We start from the raw sequence: 17,805 nt of genomic DNA on the forward strand, positions 1-17,805 counted from the left end.
TGCGGTGAAAATTGTCGATGAAGAGCAAAACTTCATGGAGTCAGATACCGTCGTTTTTTGGGGGCGGATTAGAGCATAATCATCGGTAGCGAGCAATGGAATAATTTTCACTCTCAGTCTGCAATAGCAACGCCCACTCGCCGAGACGGTCCCAAGTAAATGGACTTATAATCTTCAGAGGGGTGATGATTCCAGAGCCAAAGACGCGCAGGGGCGGCAACTTTTCCAGGAACCGGAGGGGTGTAGGTAGTCGAGATGTACCGGACATGCTTGTGATTTAGAAAGTGCGGACGGCCGACGCCTAGTGCCATTTGAATGGTAAGGGTAAGCTAGGCCCAGGTTCGCTCGCCAGGATCTTTTGCACAATGCGTAGCTAACCTCAAAGATCGTCTCTCGAACGGTTTTGGAAGACAGAAGCTTGGAACCGCTGTCATACTGATGTCTGAGGTCCAAACAAATATGATAGCATTCAGCGCCAATAAAAGGAGAGCTTTCAGGTAGCACTCTTGCCGTAGCAGGCATCTTCAAGGTTGTTAAGCCCTCGGATCGCCTCACTGACGACCTCTTCATCAGTTGCCCCGACCGAGCCGTGCATCTTGCCGTAACGCAGATCACTCATCTCACCAACGGTAGAATTGAGCTCAGACAACAGGGTGGCAGCTTCTGCGTCGACTCCAGCTATCTCACTTTCGATACCAACGCAGGCTGATTCCATCGCTGACAGAAGGCTCGATGCCGAATGATAATCATGAGATGATGCGGAAGTTGAACCAAACAATTGGACGTCCATGTCCATTTCGTGGTGGTCTTTCAAATCAGCCCCATCAACGCCGGTCTCCGCGAGGGACTTTCGGAGTTCCGCCTTCTGGCTTTCTCCTCGGCGAACTTCTTTGTCAATGTTCTCACTGACGATGTCCATGTCTTGCTCTCTGAGCTGCTGTAGTTCACGGTACAGGACCCTGATATGGGGATGAGCGCGTAGGCGCTTTGGAAACAGCTCTGTGAATTGCTGCAGTGACATGACTGTCGGCAGGGATGCCGCAGACAGCAGGAAATTACTGAGAATAGATGTCTCTGAAGGAGCCATGACTGAAGCAGGTGATTTCGAGGTTTCTGATAGGTTTGGTCTCGAGAAGGCTCGTGAAAGGACAATGAGAGATGTGACAGGATAAAGTTGCCAATGGCTGGGAAACACGAGAGTTCAATCCAGATGATCGTAAACAGAGGACTAGAACGACCGGAGAGGACTAATAGTGAATGAGCTTAGGCTCAAGCGTAGTAAAAAAAAAAAGGAACGTTGATGTTGGATGGCGAATGGAGAGATGTTCCGTGGAGAGGCCGAGAGAGGAGCGCGAATTTCCCATTCTGTGAGGCACGCGTTAAGTACCTAGGCAGTTCTTCCGCTTCCTCGCTCTCTGCTTCTCTTCCCAACCCTGCCCTTGCCAACACCAACTCCATTCCACCAAATTCCGAAATTTCTGATACTGTCTGTCTGAGTATCACGATAACTTACTTCTGCATTGTTCTAATTGATCCCTCGACTGTCAATTGCAAGTCTTTCTCGAAACTTTTCTGAGCATCAAAACTGGAAATCCCAAGTCTTATCTTGCTTCAGATAGAGCTTCAGGTTACTGCTAGTCCTTATTAGTTGGGTCATTCAGGTCTACGACCTTCTACGCGCCTTTGAGGTGTTTTACGTGTCCTACTGCATTGGGTGCACTGCGGGTGCCCCGGACCAGGATCATATCTCCCCGAGACCGGGCTATCAAGTGACCGGCATCAATCGAGAATCAGCAATCTTGCTGACTTCGGCCACGTCCTCGCGCTAACAGGCTGGGAATCTGCATTTTCATCAAGCTGCTCATCAACCTTTGAGTCCCGACAGCAGCCGATCTCTGTGTCCATCCATTTGCCTGAACCTCTATCGCCATCAACATGGCGCCAGCAAGCCAGACCACCTATCAAAAGGACGAGAGAGTCCTCTGCTTTCACCACGAGATCCTCTACGAGGCCAAGATTCTGGACCTTCGACACACAGATGCTGATGACCGAAAAAGCCCGTACGAGTATCTCGTCCACTACAAGGGCTGGAAGAACACGTAAGTATTACTTATTTCTCGAGATATCTTGAATAGACGTTTCCAATGCTACGCGTTTTGCTAGCTAGTGTTGGGATACCTCGCCACAAGGGAGGAAGATTCGGGCTGCAACACCCCCTGATTTGTCCCGCGTGGTGAATCGCACCTTCGGTGGGGAAAATAGGAGCGCGTCTTGCGTGAGATTGGAAGATCATTGCTAATTCAACTCAAACAGATGGGATGACTGGGTGCCTCTAGATCGCCTTCGTAAGTTCACGGAGGAGAACAGAGAGCTGGCGACAACTCTTCGTCGTGAAGCCGAGGCTGCACTGCGTCAAAAGAGTACCAAAGCAACTGTCAAGAAGAGAGGAGGCTCCGACCGCAGCTCTGCCCGCGGAAGCGAGGAAAGACAGACTTCTGTACCCGGACGAGGGACCAAGAGGGCCAGAGAAAATGACACGGAAAAGGTTTGCTTTTACGCTTGCACAGGCTGCCGCTAAGTGAGGGGGGTTGAGGCCACCACTTCACGCCAGCATACCATGCGCGAATCGTGCTGACCATACTTATCTAGGAGGAAAATTTCTACACTCGACCATCCGTCAGAATTGTGATGCCAGATAATCTCAAATCGCTGCTTGTTGACGACTGGGAAAATGTCACCAAGAACCAGCAAGTGGTGGCGTTACCAGCCAAGAGCTCGGTTAATGAGATCTTGGATGAATATCTCAAGGAGGAGAAGCCGAAGCGCACCGGTTCATCTGACTGGGATGTTCTGGAGGAAGTAGTTATGGGAGTGCGCGACTACTTCGACAAATCCCTTGATAAGATTCTCCTGTACCGGTTCGAGCGCGAACAGTATCGGGCACTCCGCAAGAAGTGGGAAGCCGAAACGGCAGGCAAAGGTCCTCTTGATATCTACGGTGCAGAGCACTTGACCCGTCTTTTTGGTATGTCTTTCAAAGTCACCTATTGACTTATGCCGAGCTTCTCTAATCTAAGCGTCTAGCCACCATGCCCGAGCTCATTGCGCAAACGAATATGGACCTTCAGTCTACGAACAGACTCCGCGAAGAACTCTCCAAATTCACAATCTGGCTGAGCAAGAACTCGAACAACTATTTCGCCACGCGATACATGACTGCCGGCAATGAGTACATCGAAAAGTCCCGCGGAGTCCCCAATCCTACCCCCGGCACTGCCACGTCGCGGTTAGTGTGAAAGGATCCAACAACAAGCACGCGTTTGTAGGATCTCCTCGGCGGTGTCTATCTTTACCTCTTCCTTTCAGTCATGTCTTCCTACCTTTCTTTTCCTCACTCTAAGTTTTGTTTATTACTTGTCTTTATCATCCCCAATATTCGCACAGGGCAGCAGGAACGGTCTTTCTCTCATTCCTCTCGCATTATCGGGTTCAACATCAACAGGTTATTTCTTGGTTTTCTATGATCTTACCTAGTCATTAGAACGGCGAATTTCAGGAAATGGGAATGCGGCATGCCGTTTAAACTAGTACTACAACCTACATGAATTAATCTACTGGCGACGCAAAACACGGGCTTGAAGAAGCGAATATTCACATTCTATAAGTAGAATTTCCATCCAATCGAGGTCATCAGGACATATACAGCAAGCTACATAGTAAACCCAACAATCCCTTCTAGAAACGGCCCCCTTCGAGCCATTTACAGACCTGAAGGAGAAGAAGAAATAAAGAAGAAGAAAAGAAACGAAAAGCTCGCCACAAATATAGACTAGACTGCCCTCCTTAGACAGAACCAGCCCAGTTCAGTTCCCCGACTACGCCACCAACAGCGTCGCATCCTCGACAGCCCCGCGCGCAGCACGCTTCAACTCAGGCTTCCAGTCTGACTCGCGGTATCGTGTCCAAGCGCTTAGACCCTCAGGCGGCTGAATGCTCAACGTATCGTACCCCTGCTTGATGATGCGGTGGACTTCGCGCGGGCCGAGGTTCTTCTTCTGAGCCGCGGGGATAGGGGTCGGTGTTTGAGCTTGGGACTGGGTGTCGCCGTCTGCAGCTGCAGGTTTTTCAGCGTCGGTGGTTGCGGTTCCGGAGCCTGGATTGAAGAGGAGAGCGTAGAAGTGCGTTGAAACAGAGATGAGCGTTTCGACGGCCGCAACGTGGATATCCTTATTGGAATCTGCGCCCGCTGCACCCTTTGCAAGGGTCGAAGATGAAAAAGAAGATGACCTGAGCGAGTATACGTCGCGGAATTTAGCGATGATGGGCCCTGTCTCGACGAGTTTGTAGAAGAGGTCGTCGTAGGATGCTGGGTCGGGGAGGAAGGTGTCGCCTGCGGATACGCAGAATGCGACGAGGTCGACGAGGGATGTTGTTAGTGTTGTGATGTGTGGGCTTGTTTGGAGGTCGGAGACGTAGGATGTTAGGAAGCGCATGAGGGAGAGCAGGTTACGCCAGAGTTCGGACCAGTGGTAGGTTAGGCGGATGCGGTTCATGGAGAGGTAGGTGAGGATGCGGAGGAGGATGGCGATTGTGTGGCTGTAGAGGAAGATTAGGAATTTGATCTAATCTTGGGGAGGGGAACGTACCTGTAAAGTTGGACGTCAAGGCGACGTCGGAGGTTGTGTGAGATGGCGTCGATGAGAATGTCGAAGATGGCGGTCGCAAGCACCCTGTCTCCGGTGACGACGGGAAGATATGGTTGTCTTTGTCTGCAGATGCGGACTTTTCTCTTGCTCTCATCGCTACAGAGAAGCTTGCAGGAGGTTGAATCTTCGGAGAGAATTCGAAGAATGAAAAGACTCAGTTCGGCGTAGTGGCCGACTCTTGGGGAACGGTATGCGTGATGCAGGAGGTAGGAAGTAAGGGAAAGGAAGCTTGAGAAGGGAGACTCCTCAGTGTCCTTTTCGGCAGCAGTGTTGATCAAATGGTAGCCAAAAAGCTTGTTCGCATTAGTGAAATCGTACGTTGCCAGAAGAATGGCGGCTTGTTGCGCGGGTCTGATATAGTGAGCAATTGCGACAGACCGAAGGATGTTGACTTGGACCTACAAAGCAGCAAACATCTCCTTGGCCTCTTCTAGTGAGGGAGCCCTTGGCTTTTCCTTTTTATTCGGGGACAGAACCCCCAGTCCGAAATACATCAGAGTCCCCATCAGGGTCCAGCCCTCCGGGGAATCGTCCTGTACTGCCACATAGCCGTTTCTCAGCGCGCCGCATGAGGTACCAACTCCTTTGACAATCTTTTGGATGCTTGTCTCATTGACGAAATCGTCGAGCCGCAGCTGGTACGGATTTTGGAACTCGAATTTGTTGTAGTTGGCAAGCAATCCAAGGAGCAGAAACGGCTCAAAGACTTGCATTGGCGACTCCGATTCGTGAACAAGCTTGAGGATCTAGTCAGTTTTTTGCTTCGTACAAACATAAAATATCAGAGTGAATAACATACCTTCATAATTGACGGAAACAAGTCCCGATGGGTAAAGTATGATACTAGACTTGTCTTATAAGCCCCGCTCGTCATGGCAATGGCTGTCCGGATAGCTTTGAATCGTATCTCATCTGGAAAGTTTTAGTTGGAGACGTTTGGTATTGTTGGCATCAAAAGCTCACTATTGCTACCGCCGCGAATTATGCCATCTAAGACAGCAACGAAATTCGAGATTACTAGGTCAACCCTGTCCAAGCCGGCCAAAACAGTGATGACGTCGGAGCTCGGATTGGTGTACTTCTTCTTCAAGATACAGGCCAGAAAGACCGTCAATGTCTGTATATAAATTAGAACCGCAGGAGCATTATCTAAACAAAGAAATTTTCTTACCTCTAAGGCATAGGAGTCGGTAGGAATGGTTCCGGAGGAAGCCTCCCGAATTGCACGAGAAAAGAGTTGCTGCGTTTGAACCTGACATAGTCAGCACACACCCTCCATAACGACCAGTAGTACTCCATGACCGACCTGAAGATTCAGTGTCTCATCAGGAGTGAGAGCCTCAAGTATGGAATTCAGCTGGGCCCGGTCAGGCGGCAGCAGGAAGAGTTCCCTCCAAAACCCTTCAGAGGGCTCAACATAGTCTTGAATCTACAGATAAATTAGCAAGTATTTCGAGCATTTCTAGCCGCAAGGGAGCTGGTACTTGGAAGAGGTTCTCATATAGTTGGACAACCTTGGGTTTGAAGATTTCAGGTCTACTTTGCTGCGTTAAAGGGGATTCCATGACGGTAGACATGGTCCTCTACCGTCATTGCAGGAATACGACGAGGAAGGAAAGATGTGGGCGTTGGGGAAGGGAATGACAGGAGACTATGCGCTCGTTGACCCCATTTAGATATCAAAAGCAAGTTGATGCAGATAACAGCTTAACCACCATCAGGCCTCAGGAACGGACACATGTGACAGCCTTACAAGTGGCTTGAATTCGAGCCACATCTTGGCACTACTCATTGGCTGAGTCACCAAGGGTCACATGATTCTAATTCGAACTCACCTGATTACTTTTTGCCTCAGGCTATACTTCATTATCAATCGTTCTCGAGGGAACTCTTACAAGTCCCTGCAGAAGATCCAGTGGGAAACAATTTAATTGAAGTGGATAACGAGTCTCATCTGACCCCAGATTCATGACAAAAAGGTTGATAATCATATGCTGAAAGCTCAGGCGAACGAGCGTGGCGCCATACGGAGTAGAAACACCTTGACGGTGATTGGTGCAGCCGGGTACTCAGCACTGGGCTGCCCCCGTTTTAACCGATCCCGCGCTCAACGTCTGCTGGACTTTTCCGCAACATCAATTGCTTGCGAGTCACCTCAGCAGAACCTCATTCTTTGCCCGCAACTTTCACACATAGACCGCATGAGCTCTCGCTAGACAATATCTTCTCATCTTCAGACTCTCTCTTCCCTTTTCTTTCACATCATACATCATGTCCCTTCGACCGACGATGCAATCCCCGGTGACATCATGCGCCTTTCTCCGCTGTGTGCAGCAGCCTTCGAGCATTCGCATGGCGCCAAAGTACCGACTGTTTTCATCATATGGGAACGCTTATCGATCCTCAAAGCGCGATATGCAGACAGCTACCGCATACCGACCGCACACTCTTCCGTCGTCTTTCCCGATACCCCCAAGTCCCGGACACAAGGATCCCTCCATCGCCGCTGACTTCCTCTCCCCCCGTCAACCCGCTCAACAACGCCCAGAGACCCAAAAGACCGAACAGAGGACAGAAGGAGACGAGAGTGCACCCCAGAAGTCGAAGCCCGTCGAGTCCACTCCCGCCACCTCAACGAAGCCCGCGGAAAAGCCTCGCAGGAAGCTCCGCCCTCGTAAGGCTGCTATGAAGCTGACGCCTCTTGCCGTTCAACAACTAAGAGGCCTATTGTCGTCGCCCGATCCCAAGTTTATCAGAGTTGGTGTTAAGAACCGCGGCTGCTCTGGCCTAGCCTACCATCTGGAATATGTGGAGAAGCCGGGCACTTTCGACGAGGTAGTTGAGCAGGACGGAGTGAAGGTCCTCATCGACAGCAAGGCCTTGTTCAGTATCATCGGTAGCGAGATGGATTGGCAAGAAGACAAGTTGGCGGCCCGGTTTGTGTTCCGCAACCCGAACATCAGTGAGTACCATCGTTCGGCGTATGTCTGGATCTTGAGCTAACAGGTTTTACAGAGGAGGAATGCGGCTGCGGCGAGTCGTTCATGGTTTAGCCCTTTTCTACGACCATTATTTTTCAGCCTCTTATAACGACATGGCTTCGTTAAAATCGTGTTAATCGGTGCATCGGACGGCGTTCTTCTTGAATGATTGCTTGGTCGAAAGTTTTCTCAATGATTCCCGGGATATCAATCCCAACTTTTGTACACTTATATAAAGCTCGGTCTACTCGAAGTTGATGTCTTGAGAGGCCGTGGTTTTTTCATATGTCAGTACTCCGATGAGGCTCACATCCTTAGAACAGACAGCAAAATCAACGTAATTGAACTATGAAATCGAGCAAAAATCAGCGTAGAGGTATCAACGAGAACGGTCAACAGTGGACTATTCTAAGTTTATTGGAAGATCTTCGAAGGCGAGACTGCGGGGAGTTCGGGTCAGGTACAAGATGGGATGCAGTATACTATGTAGAGGGGAACGCAAGGAGGGTTCCATGCGGTAGAGTCTAGATGACGGTTTGGTAATTGGCCTGAATAGATACAAGTTCAAGAACAATGAACACGACCGCCTTTGAGTCTCATACTGGCTTGTTCTTGCTGTTCCATCGTTCATTGTACAGAGTGTGATATCACGTGGCGTTGCACTTAGCAACGTCGTGGCAACCCGCACCGCATTACTCTCTACCACAACACCAAGTTTTGGGAAGAGGAGTTTCCTCATGATACACCTTTACACCTCAGGATAATCACCACATAACAAATGGCAACACCACCAAGCTTAATAAAAGCCAGCCCTCCGGCTCCCGCGCCGGAGAACAACCCCCTCTACCTCACAGTCCGCTTCTCCGCATCAATCCCAGATCTCCGCCTCGACATCGACTACCCCGAAACCACCACAGCCGCGGGCCTCAAACAAGCTATCCGCGCCCGTATCCCACAAAGCCTCTCATCGCATCGTCTCCGCCTGATCTACGCTGGTCGTGGTCTCGAGGATACGGCGCCTCTCGCGGTCTCTCTTAAGCTTCCTCCACCACCTACTCGGTTTGTAAAGCTAGCATCGAGCGCCGATAACGATGCAGATACCGACTCGACAGCTAAAGACAAGGGCAAAGCGCCCGTTCGTGAATCACCGCGACTCTACGTTCACTGCTCAATCGGCGATATCATTTTGAGTGCCGCGGATCTCGAAGCCGAAGCAGCGGTCGTCTCAACACTACGGAAAGACCAAGAATCGCAATCTGAAGATGATAGTAGCGGCGCGACACCGAAATCCCGCCATGGTCAAACTCAACCCTCCTCATCTACCACCCCGGCTCCCCGCGGCTTCGACCGCCTCCTCTCAACCGGATTCACAGCCGTAGAAATCACGGCCCTCCGGTCCCAATTCATGGCCATCCTATCTACTTCCCGAACACCAGATACAATGCCCAGCGGCGCCGAACTGCGCGAGCTCGAAGACCGTTGGCTGGATGAGGGGTCTTCGGCTATGGGAGCCGGCGGGGTAGGCGGTGGTGGCGGGGAAGGGGTATCCTTTGCAGATGACGATGGCGGGTTTGGAACAGGCTCGAGGGGCGCAATTGATGATATGCTTTGGGGCGCGGTCATGGGGTTCTTTTGGCCTGTGGGGTGTGCGATGTGGCTTAGGCGGGAGGAGGGGGTTTGGAGTTGGCGGAAGGGACTTGCCGTGTTTGTGGGGGTTGTTGTTAATATCGCGTTTGGGGCTATGAGGATTATGAACTGATGGGAGGATGACTAGGAACTATGGGAGGTTAAAGTTACGTTCTCTATGATTTATGACTATTTATGCCCACGATACCCATTTGTCATTTAGAGCATTCGAATACTATCCTTTTGGAATTTGAAACCGAGAATCATCGATATGCTCAGTAATTAGTACAGTTGATTATCATGAATGCTAAACGGATATTGTTATCATACAACGTCTGTGGTTGTCGTCAAAAACTAGAGCAAAGTCACCATGAACGATTGAATCAAATTGGACGCCCGCTTAAACCCAATGTCTAACTGAACTTGCTGTAGATAACAGCGAAAATCAAAAGAATCAAAACAGTGATAATAGCAATGGTGATTAACCGATTCGTAGCCATCCTATGCAGAATCAAAATTAGTACCGACCTCGAATAGGATCGGTGAGAAGTAAGGGTGACAGTACCTACGGGCCATTCCCTTCAAAGTCTTGATGCTCGTATCCACGTAACCCTCACTTTGCCCAAGGTTATCGCGGGTATGTTGAATAGTCTCACGCTGGACCCCTAGATCGCGCAGGATATTGGCGCCAACGCCTTCGGTTTCCAGTGCAATTCTCTGGCTCTCTTGCAGTCGCGCGGAGCTCCGTTCTAAACGATCGGTTCCGGAGAGAAGTTGCTGCCTCTGCTCCAGATGTTCATCCTGCGGGTCGTCGGTGTAGCGATCGCCAAAGAGCGCCTTCCGATCATCAGAAAGCGATTTGAGTTTGCGCTTCGCCTCATCAACATCGGTTTGGTAGTTGCGGAAACGAGAGTTGACTTTCGATCGTGCTGAGCTTGGGATGTTCTGCTTTTCCAAGCGCATTTGGTCCAACTGCGGGGAAGTTAGCTCGCTTGCCAGGTTTCCTTGTAACACACTGGATTCATGATGAGCCAACTCACCAGCTCTGTTGCCTCTTCTAATGAGCGCTCTGCTTGTCGGATGGTTGAGTTGCGCTGCTCGCCGCTTTGCTCCGCAATCTGGTCGAGCTTCTGGTTCAGATCGGCTTGGACGAGGTTAAGCTCCGTCTCATAGCTGCTGAACATTTCGGAGCCAGCATCGGTATCAAGTGGGTTCGACATGGTGTCTTGACGAGCGGAGTTTGTGTTGGTATGAAGCGACTGCTTGCGAGATCTCAACGGGCCTCGGGAAAAGAGGTGTCGGTCGATAAGACGGCGGAGGCTGGAACCGGGAGCCGGCGCTGGTGGATGGCGGCTGGTGGGACGGTGGACACCCGAATGGACGACTCGATTGCAGGCAATATACGGAGTACGTTGTCGCTGAAACTCTCAAGAAAATCAGCAGCGAAAAGCAATGGATTTGGACGGTGATGGTGATGACGATGGGCGAATCTTGGGGCCTGCGGACAACTGCATCTGAGGCCATGCGCACGTGATTGGCTGCCAGTCCGTCTCGTTTTGGGAAGCTTCATCTTTGTGTTTGCTCTCACTCCGTCGTTGACCACTATCTACGAGAGTCGGTTTTGAAACTCCGCTGTTTCTCGATCTATTCTCATTGCCTGTGTACAGGAAAGCTTCTATATAAGTATGGTCGAAAATGGCTGAGATGCAGGAGATCACCAGAGCCCTGATTCCTCATTAACCGCTGGCGCCTTATCCAATTGTCTCCACGGGGTATTTATCCAAAGCTGCAGGGACTGGCGGTTGTAACACATTCCTCCACGCCACCAACATCTACATTTCTATTCTCGGTCAGCAAGAGTTATACTCCGCAGGAAAGTAGGCCCCTTTGCGTCAGGCCGACCCGTCATCTGATACGATCAGCCTCTCAAGGTTGCATACTTCGGCATTCAGCGTCCGTGCAGCTAAGCCCGAGATAGCTCCATGGCTTGCGGGATTTACTCGCCTTTATTCACGGGTTATTTCTTGCTTCCATACCATTGTTAGGCCTTTAAACTGGACCATTTCCGTTCATGTCCTCCTCCCCCACGTATGGGCAGAAGCTGTGGCTTCGACTGGTGTAAAAGAATCCCGCAGCCAGCGCCTACAGCTCCATACAGCTCATTTCTTGGCTCACCTTGCTTTGTTCCGCTGAAATCAATCAGTCGAATGCCAACTCTACCCCAGGTTTGATCGCTCATGGGGGTGTCTAAACAACGAAAGGTCGCTATCGTAGGCGGCGGCCTTACTGGAATCGCGACGTTCTGGGCCTTACAAGGATCTGGTGTTGATGTCCACTTATTTGAAGCTTCGCCGACACTTGGTGGCCATATGAAGACGCTGTTGCTGGAAAGTAATAACAATCAAGCTCAAGTTGATCTGGAGTTGCCAACATTCAACCCCAATGCTAGCCGTTAGTCCTATTTCCCCACATTTGCTTACCCCAGACTGACACTTGTCCAGCCAACCTTTCGTCATTGCTCCATCTTCTGGGAATTTTTACAACAGCAGTACCATTCTCATTTGGCGTTCTAGACAACACTTCTGTCTTCAAATGGCATATCAGCATCTTGAAAAGCATTCTCCTTAGCCCTTGGATACTCTTCAAGTTGGAGACTTATCGGCTATTGTTGGACGCCATCAGTTTGAGATGTCTCGGTGCCGAGGTATTGGCCAGCCCAGCATCTAAAAAAGGCGACAGCGTTTCGACTGAGAGCTATCTGTCGAAAGAAGGATACTGCGAGAGCTTCCGAGACAGATATCTTACTCCATTGCTTTCCACATTATGGAGAACCAACGCAGGGAGGTTCCTGTCAAGCTTGCCTGTCACGGCATTGGTCCGCTCCTTGAGCGACCATCAACTCCTTTCCACATGTGAAGCTGCGCCAAAATGGCGTCGTATCGACCCTGGGGTAAGGCATCTGATAACGACAATGGCTAGGCACTTTCCGCCAGAGAAGCTGCACCTTCAATCAAAAGTGGATGAAGTCACCCGACGGTCTAAAACTCAATATGACCTTGTGACGTCCAAAGGGAGATATATGCACTTTGATCATGTCGTACTGACAGTTGATGCGCATGAAATTCTCCGATTGCTAGGTTCAACCGTAACCGCGGAGGAAAAGAGTGTCCTGCAAGCCCTAGGAGTGACCAGGAATATCGCTGTTCTACATAATGATCCACGTGTAAGCCAACTCTGCCATCTCAATTTTTCAATTCAATTTACTCTAAAGCGCACACTCTCCATATATCCCGCTGAACTATGTCTAGCCAGCTAGAAGCACCGCTGCGCCAGGGTCCAACTTCATTATGGCGTCCAGAGACCACCGTCGACAGGACCCCATTCCACCTAAGTCATGCATGCGATACGATGTCAACGCCCTCCAAGACATCCCAGCCTCCCGCTTCGGCGACTTCTTCATAACCCTAAACTCCATCTCCCCACCACACCCAAGCCTAGTGCACGGCGTCTGGGAATACACCGAGCCCGAACCCTCCATCTCATCACTCACCGCGCAAGCCCGCCTAGCCTCTATCCAAAACACCCGAGGCTTAAGCTACGGTTTCTGTTGGACCGGTCGAGGCGTGCTAGAAGATGCAATAACATCGGGCTTTAGGATAGCTATAGAGCACCTCGGCGCGATGGTTCCATTCGACGTGGTTTTTCATCCTCACCCACTGGATAGATCGGAGTTTGAGGATAGACGGGAGGGAATCCGGCATCATTTGGTTAAGACTGCGTTGCAGGCAATTAGGGCTTCTGTTCTTCTGTTAGAGATTGTACTCTTATTGCTTGGGCATGTTCGCGCTGCTGGGGTTGGATCTTTGGGGAAGGAAAGAACTCAGCTTAACCCTGCTAAGGCGGCTAAATAGATAGGGTTCGAGTTCCATGCGTTGGGCATGTCAACTTAGTTCCGAGCAGCGTCTTGCTATTTCTTGCAAATCATTAGAAGCGAATAACATATCGGCATCAACGTGATCATTGTTTCTAAAAGAAAAAGCCGAACTTTCGCCTTTCCAGTACATGAATTTCCCAAACAACCCATAAGACATGGTATACATAGCTATTACTCAGTTAACGTCCCCGTTCGATCTAGTGAAATTTTCCTTTTACGCCCTAACAGCCCTCCCATCAGCATCAAAATGTTCTTCCTCTCCTTTCTAGAGCAAGAACTTTGAACTGTCCTGGCTAACAATAGCCGCGCTCCTCTTCGCATCCAGGAAAAGATCCTCAACCTCCGTGACATCCGGCTCCTCAATACCACCGGGTCGCCCATTGACCTTGGCCAGGATACTCGCCGGCGTCAGGAGCTGCAACGCATACCGCAGACTGACCTTGCTGCCGTGCTCGGCGACCTTGTCCAGTGCGGGCTCGGTGATGTTAAGGCCTTCCGTCTTGGCGCGCAGGCGGATAATGGTCTTGATTTCGTCGGGGGAGTAAGGGTGTGTGGGGATGATGAGGAGGCGGGCGAGGAGGTCGGGGGGGATGCCGTGGGCGGCGGCAATGTCGTCTGTGCCGCGGATGACGGTGTGGCCGCGATTTGAGGCGAGGATGACGATGGGGGAGATGGTGGATTCGAGGGCGCGGTTGAGGTATGTGAAGCACTCGATGTCGAGCATGTGGACCTATTTGAGGAATAAGTTAGGATGACGCTAATGAATGTGAGGGACAAGCCAGGAGCGTACCTCGTCGATGAAGAGCACACCGGGAACCAGCTCGGCGACACCTTGGTCAATGTAGCGGTTGACAACCTTGTTGATTTCTTGTCGCAGCTTATCTGTGATTTCAGTCTTCTTGGGCTTCATGAGCTGGCCCATCATGCTCATAACGTCCTGGCCACCCTGTGGCCGCGCGTTGGCGATATCCAGGTCATGTAATGTTACGTCTTGGACAATTTCCTTCTTCTTGTGGACTTCACCCTTCGGAACGGGAACGTACTCCTCAGCCTCGAGGTCGAACTCGGTCGCGTAGGCATCGGATCGTCCAACTCGCTTGCAGGCTCCGGTGTTCGCTTCAATGTAAATGACATCTCCGACGGTGACACGCTCCTTCTGAATGGCTTCGTAGATACTGGGGTCGAGGCGTAGCTTCTTTGTGCCCTTCGCAGACTTCAATCCAATGATCAAGTGGCTGATTGTGCGGCCGTAGCCTCCCAGCGGATTCTCAGCCTCCTGGGGTGTGAGTTCTGTGACTTCTCCTTCGTATACCTCCTTTGTTTCCCGTACGCGAAGACCTAGATATAACGCGTCAGTCGGTGCCGCCTTTTCTCAGCCCAAATCAAACATTTCTTACCAATGGCTCTTCGAAAGTTTTCCATGAGCGCCTCGGTCTTCTTGACCTCCGCAGAGTAGATTTCACTACCAACAATTGGGCAGAAGGGAACCTTTGTTCCGAGCTCTTGAGACACGGCGAGAGCGAGTGCAGTCTTTCCGGTTCCTGGGCCACCAGCAAGAAGGACCGCGCGGCCAGCCATCTTCTTCGCCTTGATCAAATCCACCACGACACCGGATGCCTATTTGCGAAATTGCGTTAGTCAACTTGTGTATGCCTTTTTGACAGCTCTAGAATGGAGCTTGTAGTAGCAGCAAAGGGCCATGCACACCTCACGAGCGGTCGCTTGACCAACCCATCCATCACTGGAGACCTCTGGTGCGCCATCTGGACGTAATCCGAGACCCTTGATATGCGTGTGGGCAGCTGTTCTGTTGTCGCGCGAACTGCCCTTGATTTCACTAATTTGAACCATGGCGAAGAGGATTGCGGCTTCGACTTAAGCACGCGGAAGTTGCAGACCGAGTAGATAGCCGAATAAATCAGAATTCACACGACAAACTGAATTGAAGGAACGGGATTGTTGATAATGAGGAAATTGATGGTCTTGCAGCAGGTCTGGAATGCAGCTGTTGCGGAAATCCGTTCGGATTGTGCCAAGGCGGTCAGCCACTCCAAATTCTTCGTCCGCCGTAGACGCTTCTACTCCGTACATTGACACCCACTTCGTCTCTGTCATGATCCAGCACCCTTGAGTTTGACCCCAGAAGCAATTGGCAAATTTGCCGACTTATTCCACCATGTTCTCCCAGTCCTCTCTTTCGTCGGCTTTCCGAAGCCTGTCCTTGACAGCTTCAAAACGATCATTCTCTACGACACAACCGGTGCAGAAACTCCCAAAGCTACCGGACTACATCCCACCCTATCCGTATAACCCAAACTACATGTACCGCCAATCCAACACCGGTCTCTATGGCGGCTCAACGATTCAATTTGGAAACAAGATCTCCCAGGGCCGCAACGAGGGCAAGACGCGACGATTTTGGAAGCCCAACGTGCGACGGAAGAAGATGTGGAGTGAAGCGCTTCAACAATGGCTCTTCATCAAATTGACGAGGAAGGCTTTGCGGACAATCCGGAAGTCAGGAGGACTGGACCAATACCTGCTGGACGACCGACCCTCGCGCATCCAGGAGATGGGAGTCTTTGGGTGGAAGTTGCGCTGGCAAATAATGCAGACGGACACGATCCAAGAACAGTTCCGAAAGGAGCGAAAGAAGCTGGGAATACCGGAGCCGCCGTCTTTTGAGGAGTGGTTGAAGCAGAAGGAAGCCGAGACGAAGACATCAGTGGACGATTATCTCAACATTGACAAGCTCACAAAGCCGACTGTTAATAAGGAGAACCATTAGCGGCGATTTGCGGAAGCATTTTCGCGTGCTTGTTCGTTGAGCGTGTATTATACGATGTTTGCTAGACATCTATTCCCGGATATCAGGGACTAGGATCTGTTAAGGGGTTTGCGCGACATCTCATTACTTTTTTCCTCTTTGCTGTATTTATACTCCACAAGATCATATTCACTTTATCAATGATACTAAATTTACACAATAAATACCTCCAGTGACATTCTCCAGGGTTCATTTCCCGAAACGTTCGCGATTTCCATGTCTTCGGTCCAACGATGATCCCGCCTTCGTTTTCCGCATCCGGTAGTATTATATACAAGCCCGGCCCCTCGCTTCACCCTCAACTTTCTCTTCTTCGAACTTCTTCGAATATGGAGGATAAAGAATTGGGATGACCGACAAATGACTTTTCAGCCATGCAGTTTGCCGTCCCTCCTCGAAAGGGCCATGCCGCTCCTCTTTACGCGCATTCCTCATTCCTCACCTTCCAGCGTCGCAAACAACTCAAACTAGTCGCCATTCTGAGCGTTGCACTATTAGCCCTCTATTTTCTCTGGCCGCAGTTTTCCAGTAACAGCACCAGTCTTGCGACAAGCTCAATTGGAACCGGAGGAGTCGTTATAGTGACCGTCCTCAACCGAGCTTCCTACAGCGACACCTATCTACAGAAGATCATCAAGAACAGAAAGGATTACGCCGAACGACATGGTACCATACACCATTCTCCAAGAACTACCAACCCTGACCTTGAGCACAGGCTACACAAACTTCTTCGCCAACCTCTCCGACTACGAACCCTACATCGGCTCATCCCCACAGACCTGGGGAGTCGTCCCCGCAGTCCGACACGCCATGGCCTCACATCCAACAGCAACATACTTCTTCCACTTAGACGCACACGCCCTATTCATGAACCCCAGCGAATCACTCGAGTCTCGCTTTCTAAGCAAGCATAGACTCGAAACGCTTATGCGCCGTGATGTCCCCGTCGTACCGCCCGATAGCATCATCAAGACCTTTGCGCATTTGCGCGCCGAGGATATCGACCTGGTGCTCACTAATGATGCGGAGGACTTGAATACCGGGAGCTTTGCGCTTAGGCAGGGTGACTTTGCGAGGTTTCTGTTGGATACTTGGTTTGATCCGTTATATAGGAGTTATGATTTTGCGAAGGCGGAGCTGCATAGTTTGGTATGTTTTCTGCTTTTCTTCATTTCTGATACCGTCTAAACTGACTCCATTTGTATCCCAGGAGCATATTGTTCAGTGGCATCCGACTGTCCTGGCTCGGCTGGCGTTGGTTCCTCAGCGCGTTATCAATTCCTTTAGTAAGGACTCGCCTGGCGCTGGGGTTGATGGGACCTACAGAGATGGGGATTTGATTGTACGGTTCTTTGGATGTGATACCGCTCCAGCGCGGAATTGCCAGTGGGAAATGGAACCGTACTACAAGTTGTGGGCGAAGAGAGTGAAGCTCGAGTAGTTCTGCGATGGCCTTTTGCATACTTGTATGAAGGTCCATTCGGTTTTGCGGGTCCTGAGCGTCAAACATATCTCATTCTATCTCATAGCGAATGTAACTATTTATGATGATTAGATACTAGTGCTGCGAAACTTTACATAGAAACAGCAGGTCGCCTCCATTTTGGAGACCCTATAAAACCACTATTCCATCAAAGCGGAACTCAACCCATCCTATTTATCCGTCTTACCGGACAAACATCCGTTGCATGTGCATCTCACAAGGCGTGTTTATTCAGCTGCCGGATACAA

The 17,805-nt window shown here is 50.5% G+C and overlaps 10 protein-coding genes across 10 annotated transcripts; 6 read left to right on the top strand and 4 right to left on the bottom strand.

Annotated features, from left to right (window-relative positions):
* Positions 1–39: 39 nt before the first annotated feature.
* On the bottom strand, positions 40–1,291 carry BDV14DRAFT_161997 (Cnl2/NKP2 family protein). The gene has a single exon (XM_073766833.1). It carries the CDS (start codon positions 1,085–1,087, stop codon positions 494–496), a length of 594 nt encoding a protein of 197 aa, XP_073633771.1. The 5' UTR covers positions 1,088–1,291; the 3' UTR covers positions 40–493.
* Positions 1,292–1,756: 465 nt separating this feature from the next.
* BDV14DRAFT_3160 (MRG family protein) lies at positions 1,757–3,627 on the top strand. The gene is made up of 4 exons (XM_073776521.1): positions 1,757–2,099; positions 2,314–2,545; positions 2,650–3,025; positions 3,085–3,627. Exons 1-4 carry the CDS (start codon positions 1,936–1,938, stop codon positions 3,294–3,296), a joined length of 984 nt encoding a protein of 327 aa, XP_073633772.1. The 5' UTR covers positions 1,757–1,935; the 3' UTR covers positions 3,297–3,627.
* Position 3,628: 1 nt separating this feature from the next.
* Positions 3,629–6,752, bottom strand: BDV14DRAFT_3140 (ARMH3 family protein). Its single transcript, XM_073776514.1, has 9 exons — positions 6,542–6,752; positions 6,191–6,483; positions 6,013–6,135; positions 5,878–5,958; positions 5,670–5,823; positions 5,506–5,618; positions 5,109–5,443; positions 4,647–5,057; positions 3,629–4,596 (listed from the first exon to the last, which is right to left on the bottom strand). Exons 2-9 carry the CDS (start codon positions 6,281–6,283, stop codon positions 3,876–3,878), a joined length of 2,031 nt encoding a protein of 676 aa, XP_073633773.1. The 5' UTR covers positions 6,284–6,483; positions 6,542–6,752; the 3' UTR covers positions 3,629–3,875.
* A 21-nt stretch (positions 6,753–6,773) lies between these two features.
* Positions 6,774–8,041, top strand: isa1 (Fe-binding Fe/S cluster assembly protein ISA1). Its single transcript, XM_073766834.1, has 2 exons — positions 6,774–7,668; positions 7,722–8,041. Exons 1-2 carry the CDS (start codon positions 6,978–6,980, stop codon positions 7,757–7,759), a joined length of 729 nt encoding a protein of 242 aa, XP_073633774.1. The 5' UTR covers positions 6,774–6,977; the 3' UTR covers positions 7,760–8,041.
* Positions 8,042–8,377: 336 nt separating this feature from the next.
* Positions 8,378–9,583, top strand: BDV14DRAFT_162010 (DSC3 family protein). The gene has a single exon (XM_073766835.1). The coding sequence runs from the start codon at positions 8,466–8,468 to the stop codon at positions 9,444–9,446; it is 981 nt and encodes a 326-aa protein (XP_073633775.1). The 5' UTR covers positions 8,378–8,465; the 3' UTR covers positions 9,447–9,583.
* Positions 9,584–9,586: 3 nt separating this feature from the next.
* BDV14DRAFT_162012 (v-SNARE protein VTI1) lies at positions 9,587–10,784 on the bottom strand. The gene is made up of 3 exons (XM_073766836.1): positions 10,354–10,784; positions 9,879–10,285; positions 9,587–9,814 (listed from the first exon to the last, which is right to left on the bottom strand). The coding sequence occupies exons 1-3, from the start codon at positions 10,531–10,533 to the stop codon at positions 9,727–9,729; spliced, it is 675 nt and encodes a 224-aa protein (XP_073633776.1). The 5' UTR covers positions 10,534–10,784; the 3' UTR covers positions 9,587–9,726.
* A 410-nt stretch (positions 10,785–11,194) lies between these two features.
* BDV14DRAFT_3202 (uncharacterized protein) lies at positions 11,195–13,368 on the top strand. Its single transcript, XM_073776535.1, has 3 exons — positions 11,195–11,764; positions 11,815–12,536; positions 12,622–13,368. The coding sequence occupies exons 1-3, from the start codon at positions 11,551–11,553 to the stop codon at positions 13,222–13,224; spliced, it is 1,539 nt and encodes a 512-aa protein (XP_073633777.1). The 5' UTR covers positions 11,195–11,550; the 3' UTR covers positions 13,225–13,368.
* Positions 13,071–15,244, bottom strand: rvb1 (RuvB family ATP-dependent DNA helicase pontin). Its single transcript, XM_073776537.1, has 4 exons — positions 14,955–15,244; positions 14,645–14,864; positions 14,038–14,585; positions 13,071–13,977 (listed from the first exon to the last, which is right to left on the bottom strand). The coding sequence occupies exons 1-4, from the start codon at positions 15,096–15,098 to the stop codon at positions 13,513–13,515; spliced, it is 1,377 nt and encodes a 458-aa protein (XP_073633778.1). The 5' UTR covers positions 15,099–15,244; the 3' UTR covers positions 13,071–13,512.
* Positions 15,245–15,343: 99 nt separating this feature from the next.
* On the top strand, positions 15,344–16,315 carry BDV14DRAFT_162018 (mitochondrial 54S ribosomal protein bL28m). The gene has a single exon (XM_073766837.1). The coding sequence runs from the start codon at positions 15,424–15,426 to the stop codon at positions 16,033–16,035; it is 612 nt and encodes a 203-aa protein (XP_073633779.1). The 5' UTR covers positions 15,344–15,423; the 3' UTR covers positions 16,036–16,315.
* A 133-nt stretch (positions 16,316–16,448) lies between these two features.
* Positions 16,449–17,515, top strand: BDV14DRAFT_194606 (putative alpha-1,6-mannosyltransferase subunit; the record flags this gene model as incomplete). Its single annotated transcript, XM_073771959.1, has 3 exons — positions 16,449–16,740; positions 16,790–17,223; positions 17,285–17,515. 3 exons carry the CDS (start codon positions 16,449–16,451, stop codon positions 17,513–17,515), a joined length of 957 nt encoding a protein of 318 aa, XP_073633780.1.
* Positions 17,516–17,805: the final 290 nt, after the last annotated feature.

The sequence above is a fragment of the Aspergillus stella-maris genome, assembly GCF_047715825.1.
Source record: "Aspergillus stella-maris strain CBS 113639 unplaced genomic scaffold BDV14scaffold_1, whole genome shotgun sequence".
In the NCBI taxonomy this organism is placed as follows: domain Eukaryota; kingdom Fungi; phylum Ascomycota; class Eurotiomycetes; order Eurotiales; family Aspergillaceae; genus Aspergillus; species Aspergillus stella-maris.